At 42.9% G+C, this 24,744-nt stretch overlaps 1 protein-coding gene and 1 non-coding gene across 3 annotated transcripts in view; one reads left to right on the top strand and one right to left on the bottom strand.

Annotated features, from left to right (window-relative positions):
- Window positions 1-5,131: 5,131 nt before the first annotated feature.
- On the bottom strand, window positions 5,132-5,322 carry LOC144066378 (U2 spliceosomal RNA). Its single transcript, XR_013297551.1, has one exon. It is a non-coding gene; the product is annotated as a U2 spliceosomal RNA (small nuclear RNA).
- A 4,677-nt stretch (window positions 5,323-9,999) lies between these two features.
- LOC144065607 (uncharacterized) overlaps window positions 10,000-24,744 on the top strand; it is a 48,207-nt gene continuing 33,462 nt past the window's right edge. The window contains exons 1-2 of one of the 2 annotated variants that reach the window (XM_077588597.1): window positions 10,000-10,451; window positions 13,388-16,935. In XM_077588597.1, the coding sequence (XP_077444723.1) occupies window positions 10,322-10,451; window positions 13,388-14,586 (1,329 nt within the window). In that variant the 5' untranslated portion in view covers window positions 10,000-10,321 and the 3' untranslated portion in view covers window positions 14,587-16,935. Of the gene's footprint in view, window positions 10,452-13,387; window positions 16,936-24,744 lie in introns of those variants that run through there. The other variant, XR_013297210.1, reaches the window with a different exon arrangement.

The following is a 24,744-nucleotide window of genomic DNA, read 5'->3' as shown; positions in this document are numbered from 1 at the left end:
CATTAGGATTAGCAACTTCGATCATGGGATATTGTTCAATAAACACATCAGTCATTGGCGGCGCCCCAGGCTGGGGAGATAGCGTTTCTCCCCATGCCTTTGACCATTCCCCCACGGGCCCTCCCGACCTGGTCAGCATATTTGTCGGAGGGGGCCTCGGCAGTATCTCCTCCTTCTTAACAGCAACAACACATTTCTTGCCCACCGGCCCAGTCTCATCATCCTCTTTTCTGTGGAATAACACAGCCTCTGTGTTTCCAGTCCCACCGTTATCAACTGATTTAACCCAGCCATCACTTCGTTTCCTTGCCATCATAAACCAATAATAGGTATCATTATATCCCTCCTGCTCCATTTTGTTAAGGTTTCCCCCATGTTTAGCACGTATTTTATCCTGCAGTATCAAAATCTTATGCATATTAAGCTGGCCAGCAAATCCATATTTATTTATCCATAAGTTTAGGTGTTTAACCCTTGTAGCGCTTTGATTTTCAACAAATTTCCAATCTTTACACGGCAGACGCATCTTTGGATCGTCGTCAATAGCCGCTTTTACATTTGCGCTGCCCATTTTTAGAAGGGAGCGCGCTCGCACTTAGTTATCAGTTAGCAAATTCTTTTTCCGCGGAACGACACACGTAACACACGCAACACAAATGTATACCCTAGCCTGATATACTGTCAGAGTTATATTTGTACCTATCCGGACCGCGGTACAGGACACCCCGAACTGCCCCCAGTTTTATAGACTCATGCTCTGTCTCGTTACCTGGCATCGACTAGTATACCCAGGGTTTTAAAATCGCTAATCCCCAGGACGCGAGCCTTACTTCTCAAAATAAGGCCTTCGCATGTGATGCCTTCACGCACTCGGAACCCGTCAACAATATGCAGCAATCACACGCGGACTCACCAGCAAGTTGATAGATGTCTCCTTTAAGGATAGTCGTCAACCGACTAGAATCCAGCCGCTGCCGAGAAATATTCCAGCCTGGGAAAGGGATTTCTTTTGCCGTGCACGGTCACTCCAGATATTGAACAGCAGCGTCTGGACTCCTTATCGGTTTGTTGACCCCGGCTCCTCGAAGGACCAAATGTTGGAATAATGATTCAAACCTTTTAAATCATTATTAGTAATATTTAATTAAAAAAGGAAAAACATCTCTCAACATTTCTGGTTACAACTTGCAAGGAAAATGCGCTGTGACGTCGTCTTAGCCCCCAGTGCATTCTAAATTCTAGTAACTGAATCATTGTATTTAATCGCGACATTCGAAAAACATGTTCATGTAATCAGTACAATAACACCTTCTGGTTTAGAAAAACAACAGTCTCAAAATGAAATGGTGTGACATCTCCCCAAAACAATGGTACATAATATTTTCATTATAAGGAAAACAAAGCATTCAAGCAGGATTATAATGTCAACAAAGCAGTATTATAATGTCAACAAAGCCGTATTTTCAAATCTGCTGGTGAAGCCCCGACATAACAGTCTCATTTGGTCCTGCTGGGAAAAAGTGTCCGTCTCTTTTCCCTTGCCCTTGAGAAGAGGACTGCGCAGGAAGAAGTCCATCCCATGACTTGATTTATAGCTTTACTACTTATTGAAAAATGCTTACAACACATATAGAATATTACCTAATTATTCTAACATAGAGTGTTAGAATAATGATTAAAACCTTTTAAATCATTATTAGTAATATTTAATTAAAATAGGAAAACATCTTTCAACATAACTGCTTACACTTGCAAGGAGGTACCTTGTGACGTCGTCTTAGTCCTCAAGGCATTCTAACTTCTAGTAACTGAATCATTGTATTTAATCGCGACACTCGAAAAACATGTTTATGTAATCAGTACAATAACACCCTAGAATGGTTAGAAAAACAACTGTGTGAGAATTGCCGAAGTAAGCATAAAAGTTGAACAAGGCACCCAAACAATGGTGTGAGGAATTGCATAATATTTTCATTATAAGGTAAACAAAGCAGTCTAAGGTAAACAAAGCAGTATTATAATGTAAACAAAGCAGCCGTATTTTCAAACAATAATGCGATTATCGCCATCTGCTGCTGGAGTCCCGTCAAAACAGTCCCGTTGTGTTTTGCCGAAAAGCGTCCGAAAACAATGTGTCCTCGAGTTGTGGGGCCTTGAGGAGACGATGGGGAGGAAAAGTGTCTGTGGTCCCATGAATTAATTTATAGCCTTATTACTTATTAAAAATGCTTACAACACATATAGAAACATTCCATAATAAATCTAACATAGAGCAATGGTGATAGCATCCTCAGTGGACCTGTTAGCTCTATAAGCAAACTGGTGAGGGTCAACTGAGGGAGAGATTGTATTCCTGATATGGCGGGCTATCAACTTTTCAAAGCACTTCATGATCACAGGCGTGAGAGCAACAGGCCTATAATCATTCATGCTGTCGATGGTTGGCTTTTTGGGGACAGGAATAATGGTGGCAGATTTCAGGCAAGATGGAATGATGGATTGTTGCAGGGAACAATTGAAGATTTTTGTGAAGACTCCAGCCAGCTGGTCAGCACAGGCTTTGAGCACCTTCCCAGGTACTCCATCAGGTCCAGCAGCCTTCCTGGTATTCACAGACCGCATTTCCAGTCTCACTTCCTCTTCCTGGAACTTCAGTGTATTGCTGCAGGGTAGTGGCGGGGGTGTTGAGACTGGGTCTGATTTGTCAGTCTCAAAGCGGGCAAATAAACGGTTCAGTTCCTCCGCTAGTGAGGCATCTGCGTTAACAGACATATTATTGTTATTGTAGTTGGTAATATGTCGTATTCCCTGCCACATCTTCTTTGGGTTATTGTCTGTGAAGTGCTCCTCAATTTTCTTAGTATATTCTGCCTTGGCCTTTTTAATGCCTCTTTTCAGATCAGCTCTGGCAGCTCTATATTTCATCTTGTCCCCTGATCTGAAAGCGGTGTTACGGCATTTGATGAGTGCTTGTGTCTCCTTGGTCATCCAGGGTTTTTGATTTGGAAAAACCCGTATTTGTTTATTTCTAGTGACATTGTCCATGCAGTTTTTGATATAGGAAAGTACAGCGTCCGTATAGTCCTGGAGGTTGTCGTGTTCAAAGAGTTCCCAGTTGGTGCGGAAAAAACAGTCCTGCAGCTGAGAAAGGGCATCCTCGGGCCAAATTTTTATTGTCTTTATTTGTGGCCTTGTTAGCCTCCGGAATGGAGTGTATGCTGGGGTGATGGCTAGACAGAGGTGATCTGATCCAGCTAGGTGAGGGAGGGAAGTGGCTTTGTAAGCATGTTTAATGTTAGAATAAACATGGTCAAGAGTTTTGTCTCCCCTCGTGTGACATTTTACGTATTGGATAAACTTAGGTAGAACAGTCTTTAAACATGTTCTGTTGAAGTCACCAGCAACAATACAGACTCTATCGGGATGGTCAAGCTGTTGTTTGTTTACAGCCATTAGCAGGAGGTTTAATGCCGTGTTGACGTTAGCATCAGGAGGAATATAGACCGCCGTTACAATGACGACAGTTAGCTCTCTCGGTAGATAGTAGGGCCTACATCGTACTGCCAATAGCTCTAAGTCCGGGGAACAGTGAGTGTCAATGATCCTACCGTCACCACACCATTCATTATGTATGAACAAGCAAAGTCCTCCTCCTCTGCTTTTGCCTGTTAGTTCCTTTGAACGATCATTCCGAAAAAGCGTTCGGCTAGCTAGCGAAACCGCAGCGTCAGGGATTTGCTGGTGTAGCCACGTTTCCGTGATGAGGATAATGTTACAGTTCTTAACAAAGCTGTTGGTGGCAATTCAAAGTTCCAACTCGTCCATTTTGTGGGTGATGGATCTGGCGTTGGTCAAAAAGATACTCGGAAGCGGTGCTCGGTGTGGTTGTTGACTTAGCTTAGCAGCAAGGCCCGCCCGACAACCGCGCTTTTGCCTCCTTTCTCTCCGCCGCCTTCGCCTCCTTCGACGTGCTTTGAGTGGGCTGACTATCCACGGAGATCCCGGAGGTCTCGAGATGCCCTCGGGGATATCGTAGGTTCGTTGGTAGTTCGTTGTGACATCGGATATATCGCATCTCCTTCCGATAGCAATTAAGTCGTGGCGACTGTAGGAAAAGTTTGCCTCGCAGATGTTGGTAAATAACAATAGGATTGAGAAAAGAAAACACCAAACTGGAGAGCAAAAAGCTGCTGCATCCGTGTGCGCCGCCATTTTGATATAGTTAATAACTATAACTATAACTATATATGTACAACAAAGGAAAAGCACAAAGTACAAAGCAAATCAAAGTAAATGGGATCATTAAGAATCACCAAATCAGATCATTAAGACAGAAAAGCAGCAAAAACACAAAACGAGCAAGAGTGGACGGAGCTACCGCCGCCGGCTGCCACTTGAACGGCGCCATCTTGGTTGCGGTAGCTAAAACTTATCCCATGATGGAATGGTTGGTCAGAAGTGTTGCTTCTTCTCCCAGCACTTTTGCCCAGCTCCGAATTTCCTGCGGTATTGAGGTGTTGCTCCTTCTGCTGGGTATTGTAACAGCTAGTCCCATGTGTATGACAGCATAGGCATGGTTGAATGGTTCCCAAAAAAGAAGTAGCCGAAAGAAGCCAGGCTCACAGAACAAAGAAAGTTGTAAAAACATTAATGTAAAAAGTATAAAGTACAAAGTAAAATAAAGACGAATGTATTAAGAAATATTAAAATGTAATTCAAAAAAAGATAGAATGGCTGTAAAACACGAAAAACATAAGAATATACAGAACTACTGTCACTGGCTTCCGCGTGACGACGCTATCTTGGGGGAAAAAATGTATGCTGAATGTAGTCAATGTGGCGCTTTGCTTTCATATTACAGCAAAAAGAGTGGCACCTCGACGCTGAGCAGGCATTTAAACAAGCTGTCTTGGCAAAAATGATGATCGTCAATCGATATATTATTATATCAAATGTGAATGTTTATACAGTCTTGTTTAACTTAGATTTTGTAACAAAAGAAAGGCTTTAATTTGTTAATTTAAATCACCCCTCATCATGAATAATATATGAAATTTCAGATTCGCTTCTGTCGTTTCAATCATTAAACTTAGGAACTTCAAGAGTTAGTATATGTATTTTGACAAATAGAGGGGTTTGCATCTCTCATAGAGATACTGCAATACCAGGATGATGCGTGGAGTGGAAGGATCAAGCTCCTATTCCATCACCTAGTCCCAAATATCAATTTAATATATGGTCCCCATTTAGGAGACATAACAGATATTAAACAGATAAGAACAGATACTACACTTGATCTTAGTCAAAAGGCCGAGAAGCGATATTCCGGCGCGAAGGACGACTTCATTCCAGATAGTTCAACCTAAAGTAGTGGAAACACACATCGGATGTCAATAGTAACATACATTTACATATACAACAAACTACAACGACACACGTTAAGTGTGATAACAGGCAAACTCATCTCATCCCATTTTCTGAACCGCTTTATCCTCAGGGTTTGCAGGGGGTGCTGGAGCCAATCCCAGCTGTCTCCGGGCCAGAGGCGGGGGACACCCTGAATCGGTGGCCAGCCGATCGCAGGGCACATGGAGACGGACAACCATGCACTCTCACACCCATACCTAGGGGCAATTTAGCGTGTCCAATCAGCCTACCATGCATGTTTTTTGGAATGTGGGAGGAAACCCACACGGAGAACATGCAAACTCAACACAGGTGGACGTTACCTGGATTGCTGCACTTGTCATAAAGCGAATTGGATGAGATTGATTTTGTTCTTCCTTTTTCATTGGAACCTGCACAACCCCCCCTGGTGGAATAATATTTGTAATAAAAAGGAATTATTAACATTTAGGCATAATGGAATTAGATCGTGTGCAAATATATTATAAAAAGGGGGAATGTCAGGATTATTTTATATTATACATTTGCCTGCAACGAAGAATATGCTTTGCTTTACCATTAAACTTACTTTGCTATATTTGCTTAAAGTAAAATGATGCATAAATGCTTTGCTCCTGATAACCTAAGTTAGACTAAACAAAGAGAAGCCAAACGCCTTGGACTACTTGGAGCTTGGAGCGGACTAAACAAAGATGATCTAGAACACCTTGAACTGCACCTGTATCCACCACAGACACACCCATAAGAATTCCAGACCTTCATTTGTCACCTCAACGGGAGAGCCTTGGCTCCAACTTTAATCGCAGCGAACCCCAAATCTGGCCTTTTGTTGGAATTTTTTGATTCCAAAAGGGGGACTAAAGGGTGCATTTGAAACGTAAGAAAGTTCGGTACCATAAAAAAATGTACAGAAAGAACTCTGGCCAGCGTGCAAAACTGCTGATAACCACAGTGTCAGCGGCTCCCAAGCTGTCTACAGCAGGGGTCTCAAACTCGCGGCCCGCGGGCCAACTGCGGCCCTCGGGATGATAATTTGCAGCCCCCGTCTTAATATGAAAGATTAATGTTTGTGCGGCCCGCAAGATTGATATGAATGACACATGTTGTGTTCGGAGCTGAAAAAACCAATCACGGTGAGGTATACGGCTCTGGAGGGCGGGACATCGGCCGGGCTGTCCAGTGCCTCGCTCACTCACTCATTCATTCCTCCAATCAGCTGGGCGAAGGAGAAGCCGTGAAGCTGATCACTCCGCTCGGCGCGCACACTCCTCCGCTGCTCTCAGCATAGAACTGAATGAGGCGCTATGATCCGCGATCCAGCCTGTGTCAGTGTAGCCATCTCCGCGAGTGAAACGGAGAGCGAATGTGCGCATGCGCTACAAACCCGCGCGACTGAAAGTGAAAGATCAACCCGAGACTCATTCCAAGTGGAAAAACATATTACACTGTAATAATTACAGAGCCCCAGAGATGTCTCTTTCAAAGCCTGCCGTGAAGAGAAAGGTCGGTAATGAGCACAGACAGTTTCAAGAAAAGTGGGGAGTGCAATATTTCTTTGTTGAACACAGGGGCAGCCCGACGTGTCTCATTTGCACTGAAAGAGTTGCGGTGCACAAGGAATACAATTTGAAACGTCATTATACTACGAGACATGCTGAGGAGTACGAAAAATACCAGGGAGATGAGCGAGCCAACCAGGTTGCCAGTCTTAAAACACGTCTTCTGAGGCAACAGGATTTATTCAAGAAGGCTACCAAAGACAGTAATGCAGCAGTCGAAGCTAGCTACGCCGTTTGTGAGTTGATTGCTAAAGCAGGAAAGCCATTCACAGAAGGTGAATTTATCAAAAAGTGCATATTACAGGCTGCACATTTTGTCTGTCCAGAAAAGAAAAGTCAGTTCAACCACATCAGCCTTTCTGCCAACACCGTGGCAGAGCGCATTTCTCACCTGTCAAGTGACATTTATGATCAACTGTGTGAGAAAGCACAATGTTTCAGTGTATATTCAGTGGCTCTTGATGAGACCACAGACATCACAGACACTGCCCAGCTCGCAATATATGTCTGTGGTGTTGATGACAATTTTGAAGTAATGGAGGAGTTGCTCACAGTAATTCCAATGCATGGCCAGACCACCGCTAAGGAAATATTTCACCAGCTGTGTGATGCCATTAAGAATGCGGTTTGCCATGGAAGAGCTTTGTTGGAATAACAACCGATGGAGCCCCATCAATGACAGGGAGGAATGATGGACTGGTAGCACTTGTACAAAAAAAACTGGAAGAGGAGGGTGTGGAGGAGGCCATAGCTCTGCACTGCATTATACATCAGCAGGCCCTTTGGAGCAGATGCCTGAAGTTTGACAATGTGATGTCTGTTGTTGTGAAATGCATCAACCAAATCAGATCCAGGGGCTTAAAGCACAGAAGGTTCCGTGCTTTTTTAGAGGAAATGGAATCAGAATATGGGGATGTGCTCTACTTCACTGAGGTACGTTGGCTCAGCAGGGGAAACGTGTTGAAGAGATTTTTTGAGTTGAGAGCAGAAGTAAAAGACTTCATGGAGATAGATGGGGTTGCTGTTCCTGTGCTAAGTGATCCCAAATGGCTCATGGACTTGGCTTTTCTTGTTGATATCACACATGAGCTTAATGTACTGAACAAGAAGCTACAAGGCCAGGGGCAACTTGTCAGTGCTGCCTATGACAACGAGAGAGCATTCTGCACTAAACGTGTGTTATGGAAAGCCCAGCTCTCTCAGACAAACCTTTGCCATTTCCCAGCATGTAAGGCTCTCGTGGATGCAGGCACACCATTCAGTGGTGAGAAGTATGTTGAGGCCATTTCGAAGCTACAGGAGGAATTTGATCACAGATTTGCAGACTTCAAAACACACAAAGCCACATTTCAAATTTTTGCGGACCCCTTCTCCTTTGATGTGCAAGATGCCCCTCCTGAGTTTCAAATGGAGCTCATTGACCTACAGTGCAACTCTGCACTCAAAGCCAAGTTCAGGGAGGTGAGTGGAGAAGCAGACAAGCTTGGGCAATTTTTGAGAGTTGACCCCCAGCTTCCCTGAACTTTCCCGAATGTTCAAGCGGACCATGTGCCTTTTTGGGAGCACATACTTGTGTGAGAAGCTCTTCTCCACCTTGAACTTCAATAAGTCCAAGTACAGGTCCAGACTTACTGATGAGCATCTTCAAGCTCTACTGAGGTTCTCCACTGCTTCCTCCCTCAAGCCAAATGTGACTCAGTGTTAGAATTATGTGAGAAGAAGCGCTGCCAGGTCTCTAGCAGCAAGGAGTAGGCAAGAGAAGCCGTGTTCAGAATATTTCATGTTCAATGTTCCATTCAAGTTCAGAAAATTAAAGGTTAAAGAGCTGTTAATACAGACATTTGAAACGGAATACAAATAATTCATTTTCTCTACTTAGGCAGCCAGTGTATATCTCTCATTATTATTATTTTATTTTTGTATTACTGATTGATTGATTTTTTATTCATCTTTAAGTTAATTTATTTAATTCATTATTTTTTGTTAAAAAATAAAGATATTTGATAACGTTGGAATGTTTTATCAGCGCTTTTCTTGTGGAAATCCTGATGCGGCCCAGTCTCACCCAGACTCGACCTCTAGCGGCCCCCAGGTAAATTGAGTTTGAGACCCCTGGTCTACAGGGTTGTGTCAGCATGAAGATAACCTCCCATAGATAAATTCTTTTCTTCCCATCTGGACCCTCAATGAGATGGAAGCCATTATTTGTATCGCATTGACAGTCACATAGCGCTATGTTTATTAAACTCGACGAGTTGTTGAGTATATATATATATATATATATATATATATATATATATATATATATATATATATATATGTTATTGATGTTATATGATTACTCAATCTTTTAGTTATATATAACCATTAATAAAACAAAAACAAAATTGATGGCTTAAAACTTGTCGTTGATTGTCCATTGCTTTCACCTGTGTGTCACCCAACTGTTTTTCCATGTCTGTGTATTTATTCTTGTGTTCTACGTCTTTTGGTTCTTTTTTTTGTAATTTTGGATTCTGGGCTTATATGTTTTCAATTTGCTTTTGGTGTCTTTATTAAAACCCTTTGATATACCTTAGTGATGGGACGATGGTACTTCAAGGATTGTATTGACACACTGTGTCAGCACTGTATTGAAACCGTGTTGGTCATCCAATAGTGACCCCTGCAGTAATTATAAAATCATTGCAGGTAAAAAAAATCATTTTTTTTTTTTTATTCCAAACGGAGTTTATAAGTAAAATAGATCAAATTTGAGTTACAATTTTTAACTTATGTCCACATTTTTGTTAACTGGTAAATCATGTGAAATAAAAGTGATTATTTCGTTTTGCCTCACACGATCAAAATGATTCCACACTGGGGAAAACTTCTCAGAACGAGCCATAATTACGCCAAAGACCGTCCAACAGACCCACAACACTTTGAAACAGTTTATTTCTTTAAACTATTATCACACTTTGGCCAAACCATACTTTTCCTGTACCGGTCACGTGATTCTTTCTTAAAGCTTTACACTCCCCAATATGGGCTTTCTCTCTTGAGCTATTGGCACAGTGCTGACGCACCAGCGTCGCTCGTTCCATCACTATTTATCAGCAAAACCTGCTTTAGCTTAGCCCAGCTAGCAGCTATCAAATAAACAAGTCGTTGACTAGCTTGTTTATACTTTAGCTTAATTTAGCTAGCAGCTATCAAATGAACAAGTCGTCGAAGAGCTTGTTTATGCTTTAGCTTAGCTTAGCTAGCAGCTATCAAGGGAACAAGTCGACGAAGAACTCGTTTCCTGGCTATTTTAGCTCAGCATAGCTAGCAGCTATCAAAGTCGCCGCCATCATCAGAATTCACGTGTGGAAATGTCAGCAAGAACACAATTGCCAAAGCTCCAGGAGGAACTTATTGAGGTCAAACAGGAGCATTCAACTCACGAGCAATCGACAATTTGCAACATAACGCACGAGAAAGTTGTTCTTCATAGACTAGAAGGTGCGTACACTTTTTATTTCCATATATTCCTTTAAAGGTATATTCTATTGACATGACACTATAGTAGCGTACGTACATTTTCATGAGTTTGCACTAGCACCATTCGAAGAAAGACGTAATAAATTATATTTCTATTTAAATGTAACCACTCTAGGAGGGAAAGAATGAGTCTCAACGCGTGTTAATACTGAACAACGGCATTAAACAGTAGCTTTCCTTTTATTGTATCCTTATCACAAACAATGTATTTTTCAATTTACGCAAAGCGCGAGCGTCTCCCAGAGGCGTTCAAGAGTCATTCTTGCCACTCGCCCTCCATTTTTGGCTACATGCTTGAGGGACATAACACTTATTTGCATGCTCTAAATTGAAAATCCAAAAAATAGAGATGTAGATGCACTACACAACAACGAGAGCAGCCTTCAAACAATGGTGTCAAAGTTGCGGCCCGAGGTCCAAATCTGGCCCACTGCTACTCCGTGGTGCGGCCTGCGAAAGTACTTCATATTTAATGCTAAAATTCAAATGCAGCTTATAAATAAATAGAATGTTAACTATCATCAGAGATCATCACTACATCACCGTGCACAGACATTGAGGTATGGTCCTCCAAGGCAAGAGCGCTTCACCTCATAGAACTACCAGTACTCAGAGGAGGGGATCGAGACCACCTTCGAGCGCAAGAAGGCCGAATACTTGAATCTGGCAGCCGAGTGCTAGAAAATTGTCTGGAAATGCACCATTTACCCAGTCGAGGTTTGCTGCCGAGGCTACGTTGGGCTTCTCCCACTGTTTTTAATCCCAACATTCATTCATTCATTTTCTGATATGCTAAATCTTGTATAGGGGGTGCTGTAGCCTATCCCAGCTGCCTTTGTGCCAGAGGCGATGAACACCCTGAATCGGTGGCCAGCCAATCACAGAGCACGAGGAGAAAAGCAACCATTCACGCTCACACTCTTTAGAGCAGGGGTCACCAAACTACGGCCCGCGGGCCGGATACGGCCCGCCGGCACATTTGGACCGGCCCTCTGAACAATACCAGAGACGCTATCGGAATTTTTTTTTTTTTTTTTTTTGAATTTTTTTGGGGGGGGGGGGGATGATGCGGCCCGCTGGCACATTTGGACCGGCCCTCTGAACAATACCAGAGACGCTATCGGATTTTTTTTCCTATTTGGCCTTGAAGACTGGGACATTTTAATCTTGTGTTTGGTTCATTGCACCCCTGCTGAGCCCACAAATCATCCCAGTGAAGCGGGGCTTTGCATTGCTTCTTTGGTGACACGCGCGGGGAGAGTGTTTCCCTTTGATGCATGCGGGCACGTCCACCGTTGCATGCACGAGCAGTGTTACCGAGACATCTGGACGATCGCAGGTGAGGGCGGAGCCCTGGGACCATCGCGGACTATTCAAGCATATTAAAACTGCAACCTGTTTGAGAACGGAATAATGGCGAAAAAGTTAGGTGAGAGAAAAATTGATTCAGAATGCAGGATATTTAACCTGGAGTCGACAAACGATTATTTTTTTTGTTCAATGCAAAGAAAAGGCTGTTTGTCTCATTTGTCAAGAGACGGTGGCGGTATTCAAAGAATACAATCTTTGCCGACACTATGAATTCCGTCACAAAGACAAGTACGATAGATTGCAAGGCCAAATACGAGCAGACAAACTCTCAAAGCGAAAAAGTGGACTACTATCTCAGCAGAACCAGGCATCCGCTCGGGCCAGCTTTTGGGTTGCTAAATTGATAGCAAGCAGCGGTAAGCCTTTCACTGACGGAGAGTTTGTTAAGAAATATATGGATACTGTCGCGGAGGAGGTGTGTCCCGAGAAGAAAGATGCATTTAATGCCATAAGTCTGTCGGCGAGTACAATGACCAGACGCGTTGAAGAAATCGGGAGTAATGTATATGCCCAGCTGCAGCAGAAGACGAAATAATTTGACTTTTTTTCCATTAGCACTGGATGAAAGCACGGACGTGCAAGACACAGCGCAACTGCTCATTTTTATTCGTGGAGTTAGCGCAAACTTTGAGATTTGCGAGGATCTGGCAGCCCTCCAAAGTCTCAAAGGGACTACAACGGGAGAGGATATTTTTGACAAAGTGTGCCAAACCATGGAGAAGTTGGACCTGGACTGGTCAAAGCTAGCTAGCATCACGACTGACGGGGCTCCTAGCATGGTGGCCGAAACTCGCGGTCTAATAATGGGACGCATGAACCGGGAGTTGGAAAAAAGGGGTCTCACCGCCCCGCTACGAGTCCACTGCCAAATTCACCACCAAGCACTGTGCTGCAAAATGTTGACGTGGGATTCTGTAATGACGGTTGTGGTGTCGTGCATAAACTTCAGAGCAAAGGGAGAAGATTGTGCATGGCACAACAGAAAGTTAATGTTCCATGGCTTTTTCTGTTACAAACTGACACCGGCCCCCCATCAGAGAAGGGAAAAGTTATGTGGCCCTCACAAGAAAAAGTTTGGGGACCCCTGCTTTAGAGTGTCCAATCAGACTATACCTCTATTTCAATCTCATTAATCCCCCAAATAATAATAAACCCACTACTGAAAAAAAGATAATGCTTTTTTTTAATGCCTCCCCTTTGGCGAAAGCATTTTAACTGAATTAAAATCTAAAACCTAAAAGAGAATGTATTCAATGAAAAGGCTCCAAAAAAGATTTGACTAATTTTAAGGAGCTACATCACCAGTGAAGAAACTTTTCTGACCCATAGTGCCATACTTTGAAAAATGCACCTATAAACAGTTTTCAACTCATGTTGCTGTTGACGAGAATACAACAGTAGTAAGTACTGCATTGTGACGAAATGGATGTATGGCGCCCTCTTCCGTTTGGTTTCATTTCTGTGAACAAGAAATTCAGTCATTTTATAATTAGAAAATGGTTAATCAATTATCTTTGTCTTTGCAGGTTTCAGAAATGATCTTGGTGCTGATGGGCAGGAGTCCGTTGACCTTGAAGTGGAAGTTGAGCTCCTCCAAATCAAAAAGGAGGAGCCAGAGTTCACTCAACAACAAATGGGAGACGAGCAACTTGCAATCAAAAAGGAGGAAGATGATTTCACCTGGTCACTTGGTGAATTCGTGCAGAGGGAAGATGTTCGGGGCATGGCCTGCAGAGGGGCGGAGTCTGTAAACACTGCAACATGGCCCCTAATTAAAGAGCAGGAGCCAAAGTTCCCTCAACAACAAATGGGGGATGAGCAACTTCCAATCAAAAGGGAGGAAGATCATTTCACCTGGTCACCTGGTGAGTCCGTGAAAAGGGATAATCTGGGCGTGGCCGGCGAAGGGGCGGAGTCTGCAAACGCCTCAGCATGGCCCCAAATTAAAGAGGAGGAGCCAGAGTTCCCTCAACAACAGCACAAGAGAGAAGAGCAATCTCCAATCAAAAAGGAGGAGCAAAATGTCACCGGGTCAGATGGCGACAACGTGCTTCATGATAATGAAGGTCTTAAGAAAAATCCCAGTGGCTGCAAATGCTCTCAGTATGGGAAAACTTTTGGGAAAAAGTCTTCTTTAAAAACACACATGAGGAACCACACTTGCGGGAAACCATTTTCGTGTTCAGTTTGTGGTCAAGCATTCACGGGGAAGGGAAACTTAAATAGTCATGCAAGAACACACACAGGTGAAAAGCCATTTTCGTGTTCAGTTTGCGGTAAAGCCTTTTCTCAACAGCAACACTTAAAAAGGCACACAAGAACACACACAGGTGAAAAACCATTTTCGTGTTCAGTTTGTGGTCAAACATTCACACAGAAGGGACACTTAAATAGTCATGCAAGAACACACACAGGTGAAAAAACATTTTCGTGTTCAGTTTGCGGTAAAATATTTACAGAGAAAGGAAGCTTAAAAATACACACAAGAACCCACACTGGTGAAAAACCGTTTTCGTGTTCAGTTTGTGGTCAAAGATTCACACGGAAGGGACACTTAAATAGTCATGCAAGAACACACACTGGTGAAAAACCATTTTCGTGTTCAGTTTGTGGTCGAACATTTTCCCAAAGGAGAAGCTTAAAAAAACACTTATTAACCCACACTGGAGAACAATGTTTTCCTGCTCAGTCTGTGGCCACAGATACGCTACAACAGCCCAATTAAAAATCTACACAATTCAAAAACCTTTTCCAGGTGCAGTTAATGTTCCAACATTTTCACAGAAGGGAACCTGAAAAGAAGACTTAACCCACAGTGGCGAAAAGCCCTTTCTTTGCTCAATTTGTGGTTCAACACATTTGTTAAAAATACTTAATAATACATAATACTAAGTTTGTTGCCACAGATTTATTCATAAGACTTGAAAGAAACAAACGTGTGCGTGTATGTTATCTATTAATTGGCAAAAATGACGAGAATCCCTCGTATAATTTTTGAATCATGTTGATAAAATTAGTCTGCTGTGAATTTGTCTCTGTTTGTAAAAGAGAAAAACAGGTCAAATGTTGTTTTATTTCATTTAATCTTCAGAATTTTCTATTAGCTTTGTAAACTTCATTATTTTCCTTTTTTAACTATAAGAAATGACTTTGGGTTCATTTTGGAGTAGTTTTTTTCCCTTTTTATATTTATCCAAACTGATTTGATTTGTATGTAAATAGACCTGGCAGTCAGTAAATGAAGTCAAAGGTGAATTGTTTTTTTATGTTAATTTAATGTTGAACAAACAGATAATATTCAATATTCTTATGTATAATCATTAGTATGGAAAACATATTGATGGCTTGAAACTTATCGTTGGGATTGTCCATGGTATTCACCTTTGGTCGCCTCCCCTGTGTATCACCCACCTGTTTTCCATGTTTCGGTAACCCATGCCTTACTGCGTCTTGCGGCTTTTTGTTCAATTTAATTTTTTGGGTCGTAATTTTTAATTTTTGGCTCAGGTTTTCAGTTTGCTTTTTGTGTTTTTAATTAAAACTATGTACTATACTGAAATGACAGTGGCGGGCCGTCAGGGCCTTCAAGGCCTTCTCTGCTGGCCTAAGAAATATCTGAATCATATTATATTTTGTCCATCAATACGTACTTATTATTCCAAATGGTCTGTTAGCTTCCTTTCATTGCTTTTTCCCCTGGTTGCACTGCTTCCAGATGTGTGTTTTCATATTGAAGCATTTAACCAATCACATTTCAGCCATTATTTGTTGCCAGATCAGATCTGCCTCAAAGCCTGCACAATCAGTTCTTGCGGGCTCTGCTGCATTAAACTAGACTGTTGCTTTTAACCAATCAGATTTCGAGTTGGCAACCCTACAATGATTTTTCATAGGCGTTAGCATTTTGCTGGCTGGCACATGTCATTGCTTTCACAAACTATGATTGGCTAGTAGGCGGGCCAAAGCAGTACCGAGGCAGCCGAGATCGCAAACTCCACCCACTATGGCCGACAGAAGCAAAAACAAATAGATTCTGTTTGCTCACAAAGCTATTTTCTAGATGGACTTTTTCAGGAAAAAAATGGACATCATTAAGAAAGGGCGGTCAACTCCGAAGCTAGCAAGCCTGTTACAGCCGGGAAAATGGTGTGTGGGGCACTTTCAGCGCGCTAACGTAGCTCCACAAGCAAATAGTATATTGTTGTGTTGATTTAATGCCATTTTGAAAAACGGACTATGCCGGAAATATGACAGGACAGGCTCGACTTTCATCATTTGCTTCGATGGCGATAGGAAAGAAGGAAGAAAGAAAGGAGGATGGATATTGTGTAAAAAGGATTTTTGGTGAGTAAAATTACAAATATGGCTATATTCCTAAATAATATTTCAATTGTGGGCCAAGTTCTGATATCTGAAAAGCCCCAGTGTTTGTATTTAAGCTCCAGTGTTTGTACTTAATCACAAAATGCTGCTAGTAAGTGAATTTTACCCCATTTTAATTTTGGGCGTTTCACCATTGACTTCCATCGCTGTCTTTTCCCGGGAAAAATCACCCCCCTGGCCTGGTTGTAATGTCTCAAAAGCTCCAGTATTTGTATTCAATGAATAAATGATGCTAGGAAGTGGATTTTACCTAATTTTAGTATTTTAGTGCATTTTTTGTCATTTCACGTATGCACGTATCGACGTTCATCACTGTCTTTTTACCGGGGAAATGATACTCCGGGCCCGGTTCTGATGTCCAAAAAGCTCTAGTATTTGTATTTAATCAATAAATGCTGTTTTTGGCTGGATTTTACCCCATTTTCGGGCAATGTTTGCCCGTACGCCATTGACGTTCATCGCTGTCTTTTCCCGGGAAAATCACCCCCTGGCCTGGTTTTAATGTCTGAAAAGCTCCAGTATTTGTATTTAATCATAAAATGCTGCTAGGAAGGGGATTTTACCCCATTTTTGTGCATTACTTTATTGATTATTTTTTATGTGTCGCAGCTGTAGCTGCAGTAGAGGTTTTATAGCCATAAAATAGTTTTTGAGGGTTGGATTGATACGTTGAAGGCGCTACCAGAAAATGCACCGCCCGCCACTGTGCAATGATTGTATTGACTCACTACGAGTGATGGGTTTGTGAGCATCACTTGTCGTTTCCATACAGTGACTGGTGGACGTTAAAAATCACTGCAGGAAACTATACAAAAAGCCCAATGGTGTATTAACGTCAACTTGAGTTCATGTGGGCCGGTCTATTTTAGATATAATATTTATGTATATATATATTTTAATTGGATTAAAGGAACTGGATAAAAAGCCTATAAAAATATTTTTATATAGTTATTTTTACATTTTACAAAATACTTATTGAACTAAAACACAAAAAGAAAAAAATTGGAGGGAAAATTTGCAAATATTCGTTAAAATGGGAAAATCAAGAAAAATAATTTACATCTATAGGTTGGTCCGGTGTAAGGGAATAATTTAAATAAAAGAAAAACAAACTTTTCCTTTTGGGTTTAAGACACTTGAGAAATTGCTAATTTTCTGATATAATTTCTTTAAAATGCGCTTCTTCGATAACCTGTAATTGACAGTGTCTTAATTATTGTTTTTGTTGCACCCTACATTTTCGCTTGAAACACAGGGAGAAATAATCACAATAGTGATTCGTTGTTGCTTCCTCAATCCAACTTTAATGACATGAAGAAGATTGTGGAGTATGGAATGTATTCTTATGCTTTTTGTTAGTCAATTGGTTTATTTAGTTTAGTCACTAGGATAGAATTTTGCATGACCTAGCGGAAATTTCCGTCCGTGACACCTATGAGTTAGGGGCGCGTCATCTACCATGACACACCCATTTCTTTGTTCACAGTTTCCCGCCTAAAGTTTGTACCTATGTCACATGACCTTTGTCAATAAAACTGGTCGACCTGTTGGGGGGATGCAGGGAGTTCAAACTGGTCAGGCTGGAGGTCAGACGCGCTCCTGGCGCTGGCTGCTCTGACTCCGTCCTTCAGCTGAAGCTAGATGAAACTCATCATGGCCGACTGTGTGCTTCCTCTAATTCGAAGTTATTGAATGTTTATCGATTAGATCCAACAAAGATCTCCCGTGCTGGGGTCAAGGTACACGGATCAAGGTATCAATATTCGAATACCAATATACATCCAATCCAAACTAGTTTAGTAGTAGGAAGATGGCGGCGCGCACTGACGCAGCGGCTTTAAGCTCTCCAGTTCGGTGTCGTTCGTTATCTTACAGTCGCCAGGATTTACTCACTATCCGAAGGATATGCGATACATCCGATTTCTCAACAAACTCCGGGATTTCCGTGGCTAGCCAGCCCACCAAAAGCACGTCGAAGGCGGCGAAGGGACGGAAAACAGAAGCGTGGATGCCGGGCGGGCCTTGCTGCTAAGCTGAAACAACAACCACACCGAGCACCGCTTCCTAGTATCTTTTTGACCAACGCCCGATCCATCACCCACAAAATGGATGAGTTGGAACTTCGTATTGCTACCAACAGCTTTGTTAGAAACTAATATTATTATCATCACAGAAACGTGGCTACACCCGCATATCCCCGACGCTGCGGTATCGCTAGCTAGCCGAACGCTTTTTCGGAACGACCGTTCAAAATAATTAACAGGCAAAAGCAAGGGAGGAGGACTGTGCATGTATATACATAATGAATGGTGTTGTGACAGTAGGATAATTGACACTCACTGTTCCCCGGATTTAGAGTTATTGGCAATACGTTGTAGGCCCTAATATCTACCGAGAGAGCTAACCGTCGTCATAGTAACTGGTATCTATATACCTCCGAATGCTAACGTTAACACGGCACTTAACCTCCTGCTAACGGCGGTAAACAAACAACAGCTTGACCACCCCGATGGAGTTTTTATTGTCGCTGGTGATTTCAACAAGGCATGTTTAAAGACTGTTTTACCTAAGTTTATTCAATACGTAAATTGTAATACTAGAGGAGACAAAACTCTTGACCATGTCTATTCTAAGATCAAACATGCTTATAAAGCCACTTCCCTCCCTCACCTAGCTGGATCAGATCACCTCTGCCTATCTCTCACCCCCGCTTACACTCCACTCCGGAGGCAAACAACGCCACAAATAAAGATAATAAAAACTTGGCCCGACGACGCACTCTCAGCTGCAGGACTGTTTTTCCCGCACCAACTGGGAACTTTTTGTACACGACAACCTCCAGGACTACATGGACTCTGTACTTTCTTACATAAAAAACTGCATTGACAACGTCACTATAGATAAACGAATACGGGTTTTTCCTAACCAAAAACCCTGGATGACCAATGAGACACAGGCACTCATCAAATACCGTAACTCCGCCTTTAGATCAGGGGACAAGATAAAATATAGAGCTGCCAGAGCTGAGCTAAAAAGAGGCATTAAAAAGGCCAAGGCAGCATATACCAAAAAATTGAGGAGCACTTCACAGAAAATAACCCAAAGAAGATGTGGCAAGGAATATGACATATTACCAACTACAATAACAATAATATGTCTGTTAATGCAGATGCCTCACTAGCGGAGAAATTGAACCGTTTCTTTGCCCGCTTTGAGACTGACAAATCAGACCCAGTCTCAACACCCCCACCACCACCCTGCAGCAATACACTGACGTTCCGGGAACAGGAAGTGAGACTGGTAATGCGGTCTGTGAACACCAGGAAGGCTGCTGGCCCAAACGGAGTACCTGGGAAGGTGCTCAAAGCCTGTGCTGACCAGCTGGCTGGAGTCTTCACAAATATTTTCAATTGTTCCCTGCAACTATCCATCATTCCATCTTGTCTGAAATCTGCCACCATCATCCCTGTCCCCAAAAAGCCAACCATTGGCAGCATGAATGATTATAGGCCTGTTGCCCTCACGCCTGTGATCATGAAGTGCTTTGAAAAGTTGGTAGCCCGCCATATCAGGAATACAATCTCTCCCTCAATTGACCCTCACCAGTTTGCTTACAGAGCAAACAGGTCCACTGATGATGCTATTGCCATTGCTCTTCATACAGCACTGAGCCACCTGGAACACCCTGGGAACTACGTGAGGATGCTCTTCATTGACTATAGCTCAGCCTTCAACACCATAAAACCGGACATTCTGACTGACAAACTCTCCCACCTTGGACTATCCTCTTCAATCTGCTGCTGGATAAAGAACTTCTTGACCAACCGACCACAGACTGTTAGACTTGGTCCCCACCTCTCTTCCTCCATTACACTAAGCACTGGCTCCCCTCAAGGCTGTGTACTGAGTCCTCTTCTGCACTCCCTGTACACCTATGACTGCACACCCACCCACCAGTCTAACGCCATCATCAAATTCGCTGACGACACCACTGTGGTCGGACTCATCTCAGGAGAGGATGAGTCGGCTTACAGAGATGAGGTCAACAATTTGTCTTCGTGGTGCTCGGTGAACAATCTCACACTGAACACCACGAAAACTAAAGAAATAATCCTGGACTTTCGCAAACACGGCAGAGATCTGGCCCCACTCCTCATAAATGGAGTATGTGTAGACAGGGTCCAGTCCTTTAAATTTCTGGGGGTCCACGTCACGGACAAGCTCTCATGGTCTACAAACATCACGGCAGTGGTGAAGAAGGCTCAGAAACGACTCCATTTCCTCAGGGTACTTAGGAAGAACAACTTGGGCACCAATCTTCTGATAACCTTCTATAGAACCACTGTAGAGAGCATCCTGGCGTACGGCATCACAGTGTGGTACGCTGGAAGCACGGCGGCAGACAAAAAGGCCATGCAGAAAGTGATTAACACTGCCCAGAGGATTGTCGGCTGCTCTCTGCCCTTACTTGAAGACATTGCCAGCCCTCGTTACCTCAGCAGAGCCAAGAACATCATAGGGGACCCTTACCACCCTGGTCACAATCTGTTCCAGCTGCTGCCCTCTGGCAGACGCTATAGGTCCCACAAAGCACGGACAAATAGGCTTAAGGACAGTTTTTTCCCCACATCCATCAGAAATCTAAACTCGCGCTAACATAACACACATTCCCTTCTGCGGTAATATGAACAGATGTTTGGCTGGTGATCTGCCTCCTACTAGCTGACTGAAGTAAGGTAAGTGGAAGACAGTGAGAGGTAAGCGAGAGGTAAGCGACCTGTATCCACAACAGCGGAATGACAAATTACAAGTCCGTAACTTACTCTTATTTAGCTCTTTTGCCGAGTAAACGTAGCTTATGGAGAAGCACCATCAATTTCGTCACACGCAGTTTCTGCGTGTGATGACAAGTAGGCTTTTGTGTTGTGATAATGACGACAGGGCCTATGTCCGATTATTATTATTATTAGTTGCACACCCCCAACATGGGATTGTTAATAAATTAAACACTTTAGCATGTCACACTCCCCCACAAAACAAATGTCGTCTCGACATCAGTACATTCCAAGTATCTCTCCGCTTGTTGGTTGTTATCCTGAACAGTCTTGTGAACTTGTCACTTCACATCCTCTTCTGTAAGCTGATACTCGTGAAAACTCCAGACGGCAAGGGCCACAGTTCAAATACAATCCACAACTCATACGGTACATGTTTACCGGATGGAAACTGTAATCACAGTCTGTAACAGTCCATGCCAGCATAATACATGTCACCCTTGTAGGCTCAAGTCTGTTGGAGTCCATACATAAAGGGTGGTTGAATGTAATATGGCTGCAGGTGTAATAAATGAGGGACCACTCCTGGTGCAGGGTAAGCAGGTAGCAGCTGATGTGGTGACTGGGTACTGTAACAGGAGGGGACACCAAGCTGGACATAGGTCGTGCGTCGTGGTAGATGTCTCCCTTCTTGGCCGTTCGTAAGTCAACGCCTCAGGTTCAGTCACAGCGGTTGGCAGACAGGTCTCTGATAAATGATCATAACGAGGTTCTTCAACAGCCAGATTTGTTCCCTCACCAGGCAGGTCCTCCACAGATCGACCCAGGCTCCTCCAGCGGATAGTCATCTTCTGCTTGTACTGGTCTGGAAGCAGGGCCCTTCACTTCAAATCTCTGATCAGCTGGCAGTGGCCTGTGCTCAGACTCCATCCCTTGGGCATCTCTCTCATTTAGGACCTGGAGGGGCTCGTAGTGAAAGTCATATTCGTCACCACTGTCCTCGTCTGACTCTTGAAGATTAGATACCCACTGCTGTTTATTTCTCTGCATACTTTTGTCAATTTTTCCTTCTTCTGGTGTTGCCTCAACGGATAAATTGTCACAGGACATCAGTAGATTTCTGTGCAGAACTCTGGAACGCCCTTTACCTTTTTCTAGCCTGACTTCATAAATTGGTAGATCAGATCCCATTCGCCTGACCACTGTATGAACTGTATCTTCCCAGAAGTCACAGAGTTTTCCAGGTCCTCCTCTTGGTGTCAGGTTTTTTATCAGGATGCGCTCTCCTGGTTGTAGCACGGAGCTCCTCACTTTGGTGTCATATGGCTTTTTACCTCGTCCTGCAGCTTTCAGTGCACTCTCGGTGGCAACGATGTACGCCTACTTCATCCCCCGTCTCCATTTCTGCACATAGTTCTGCTGACCATTTGTATCGGACTTGTTTCACAGTCCAAAAAGTATGTCTACTGGAAGCCTCGGCGATCTCCCGAACAGTAGGTAAAATGGTAAATAATCTGTCACATCACAACAGGTACAGTTGTATGCATGCACAAGCTTGTTCAAAGACTCCTTCCAATTCGATTTCTGTGTCTCAGTCAGTGTTCTGAGCATCTGTAGCAATGTTCTGTTCATTCGTTCCACCTGACCATTACCCATTGGGTGATAAGGTGTTGTCCTAGATCCAGCCATGCCACCCAAATTTCAAGGCAAAGTCATTGAAGATAAGGTTTGCAGCAGCCTTTCCTGACTTGGAGGTGGTGGCACATGCTTGGACAAAACGTGTAAAGTGATCGACAATGACGAGGATTTATTCATTTCCGCCTTTGCATCGATCAAGATGAAGAAAGTCAATACAGACCAGCTCAAAGGGCTTTGTTGTCACAATGTTTGTCAATGGCGCTCTGTTCATGGCATGTTTTTTTGTTTTAGACAAGGGCAGGTTTTAGTCACATAATGTTCAATATCAGACTGCATTTAAGGCCAGAAGAAACAATCATGCACAAGGGATAAAGTCAGTGCTCGACATTCCTCAGACATAAACCTCTGATGATATGCCTTCCCCTCGTCTAGGAGGGAAAACCAGGAGTTCTCGCCCAAGCTGTCCATGATGTTTTGGACTCGGGGGATAGGCTGTCGATCGGGATGTGTCTTCCTATTTAGGTATCTATAGTCTACGCATAACCAAAGAGTTCCATCTTTTTTTCTGACACACACGAACGGTGAGAAGTATGATGAGTTTGACTTTCTCACCCAGCCCTGTGCTATTAAGTCATGGAGGTAACCCTTCATCTCCTGGTATAATGGTTGGGGCACCGACATGTATGAACGCTTGACTGGCTCAGAATCTTTGAGAGAGATAGTCATTTGCAATCTGTCAATACAGCCAATGTCATTGTCTGAGATTGAGAAGGAGTGACACTCAACTCACTTACATCTACAGGTGGGTCCCATTGTTCACCTGGATTGGATGGGGTGTGAATGCTGGTATGGTTCACTGTAATTGGTGCTGGGGCTGGTTCAATAATCTCAGCGGTAAGTACAGTCAAAATGTTTTGTACTGTGCCAATTACAGTGCGCCAGGGTAAGAGAATATCATGGCCTGTTGGATTTGAGACACCAATTGTGATGACAGGGAAAACACCCTTTCTTACCCTGACCAAGGTGTCATTGAACTCAAGACCATCTGGCCACTGGGAGTTCACATCTGGCTGAAAAAGCACAATCGTGCCCTCTTTAAAATAATTACCGTAATTACTCGAATATAACACGCAGATTTTTGCTATATAATTAATTCCAATAGTTGGGTGCGTGTTATAATCAATAACTAATTATTATTATTATTATTATTATTTTTTTTGTGTCTTGTTACATGGCCCTTAGCCTGGTGCTGTTTCTTGCCAAATAAATTGAATTTAAATTGAATTGAATAAAATAAATTACAAATTTTCGATCGAAAAAAGCATTGTCAAACTCACTTTGACGCACGGATTTTACGTCATCTCGTAAAGCCAATCGGATGATGTGTTGTGGGAGGAAGAGGAAGTGGATGAAGGAAGCGTGGACGTTGATAGGATTCTCAACGAAGAGATGTATGAGAGGACAGACAAAGAGAGAGAGGAACTCTTCATTTGAAGGATTCTAATGAATAAATTTGTTTGAACAAAACAATCGTGAAACGAAGAAAAAAAGGTAAGATTTCTGATTTTCGTCAGCGGGAAATTTTAGGTGCGCACTATATTCGAGTACTGCGTTTTTCCCGATTTTTTTGGCCCAAAATTACCTGCGTGTTATTTTCGAGTGCGCGTTATATTCGAGTAATTACGGTATCCGTCAAAAAATGTCGCAAATGAAATAAAACCAGCTCCATGACTTGGCACCAAGCATAACGACTACGACCGACCAAACACAAGTAAATAAAAGCCAACATGTGAGCAGGACTCTTTCACTCAGTCAATGGTTAAACTATCTCAAAGTTGAATCCAACTTACCTTAAAGGATTTTCATTGTTTCCAAAAAGTTGAGATGGCAGAAAAGTTTGTCCAAATGAGTCTCGTATCTCCAGATGAGTCGAGGACGTCCAACTGCAGCATCTGACTGAATGCCATCCTCTGGATGCTGCATATTTGCGTAGTTGACATCAAAGAGCAAAGAGCCACGCGCTTTGATGGGTGACATCAAAGAGCAGAGAGCTCCTGCTGACGCCACGCGCTTTGATATCCATTTGG

This window comes from Stigmatopora argus, chromosome 20 (assembly GCF_051989625.1).
Source record: "Stigmatopora argus isolate UIUO_Sarg chromosome 20, RoL_Sarg_1.0, whole genome shotgun sequence".
Taxonomy (NCBI): Eukaryota; Metazoa; Chordata; class Actinopteri; order Syngnathiformes; family Syngnathidae; genus Stigmatopora; species Stigmatopora argus.
The sequence above is the reverse complement of the archived record's forward strand: the minus strand, read 5'-3'. Positions and strand labels throughout refer to the sequence as shown.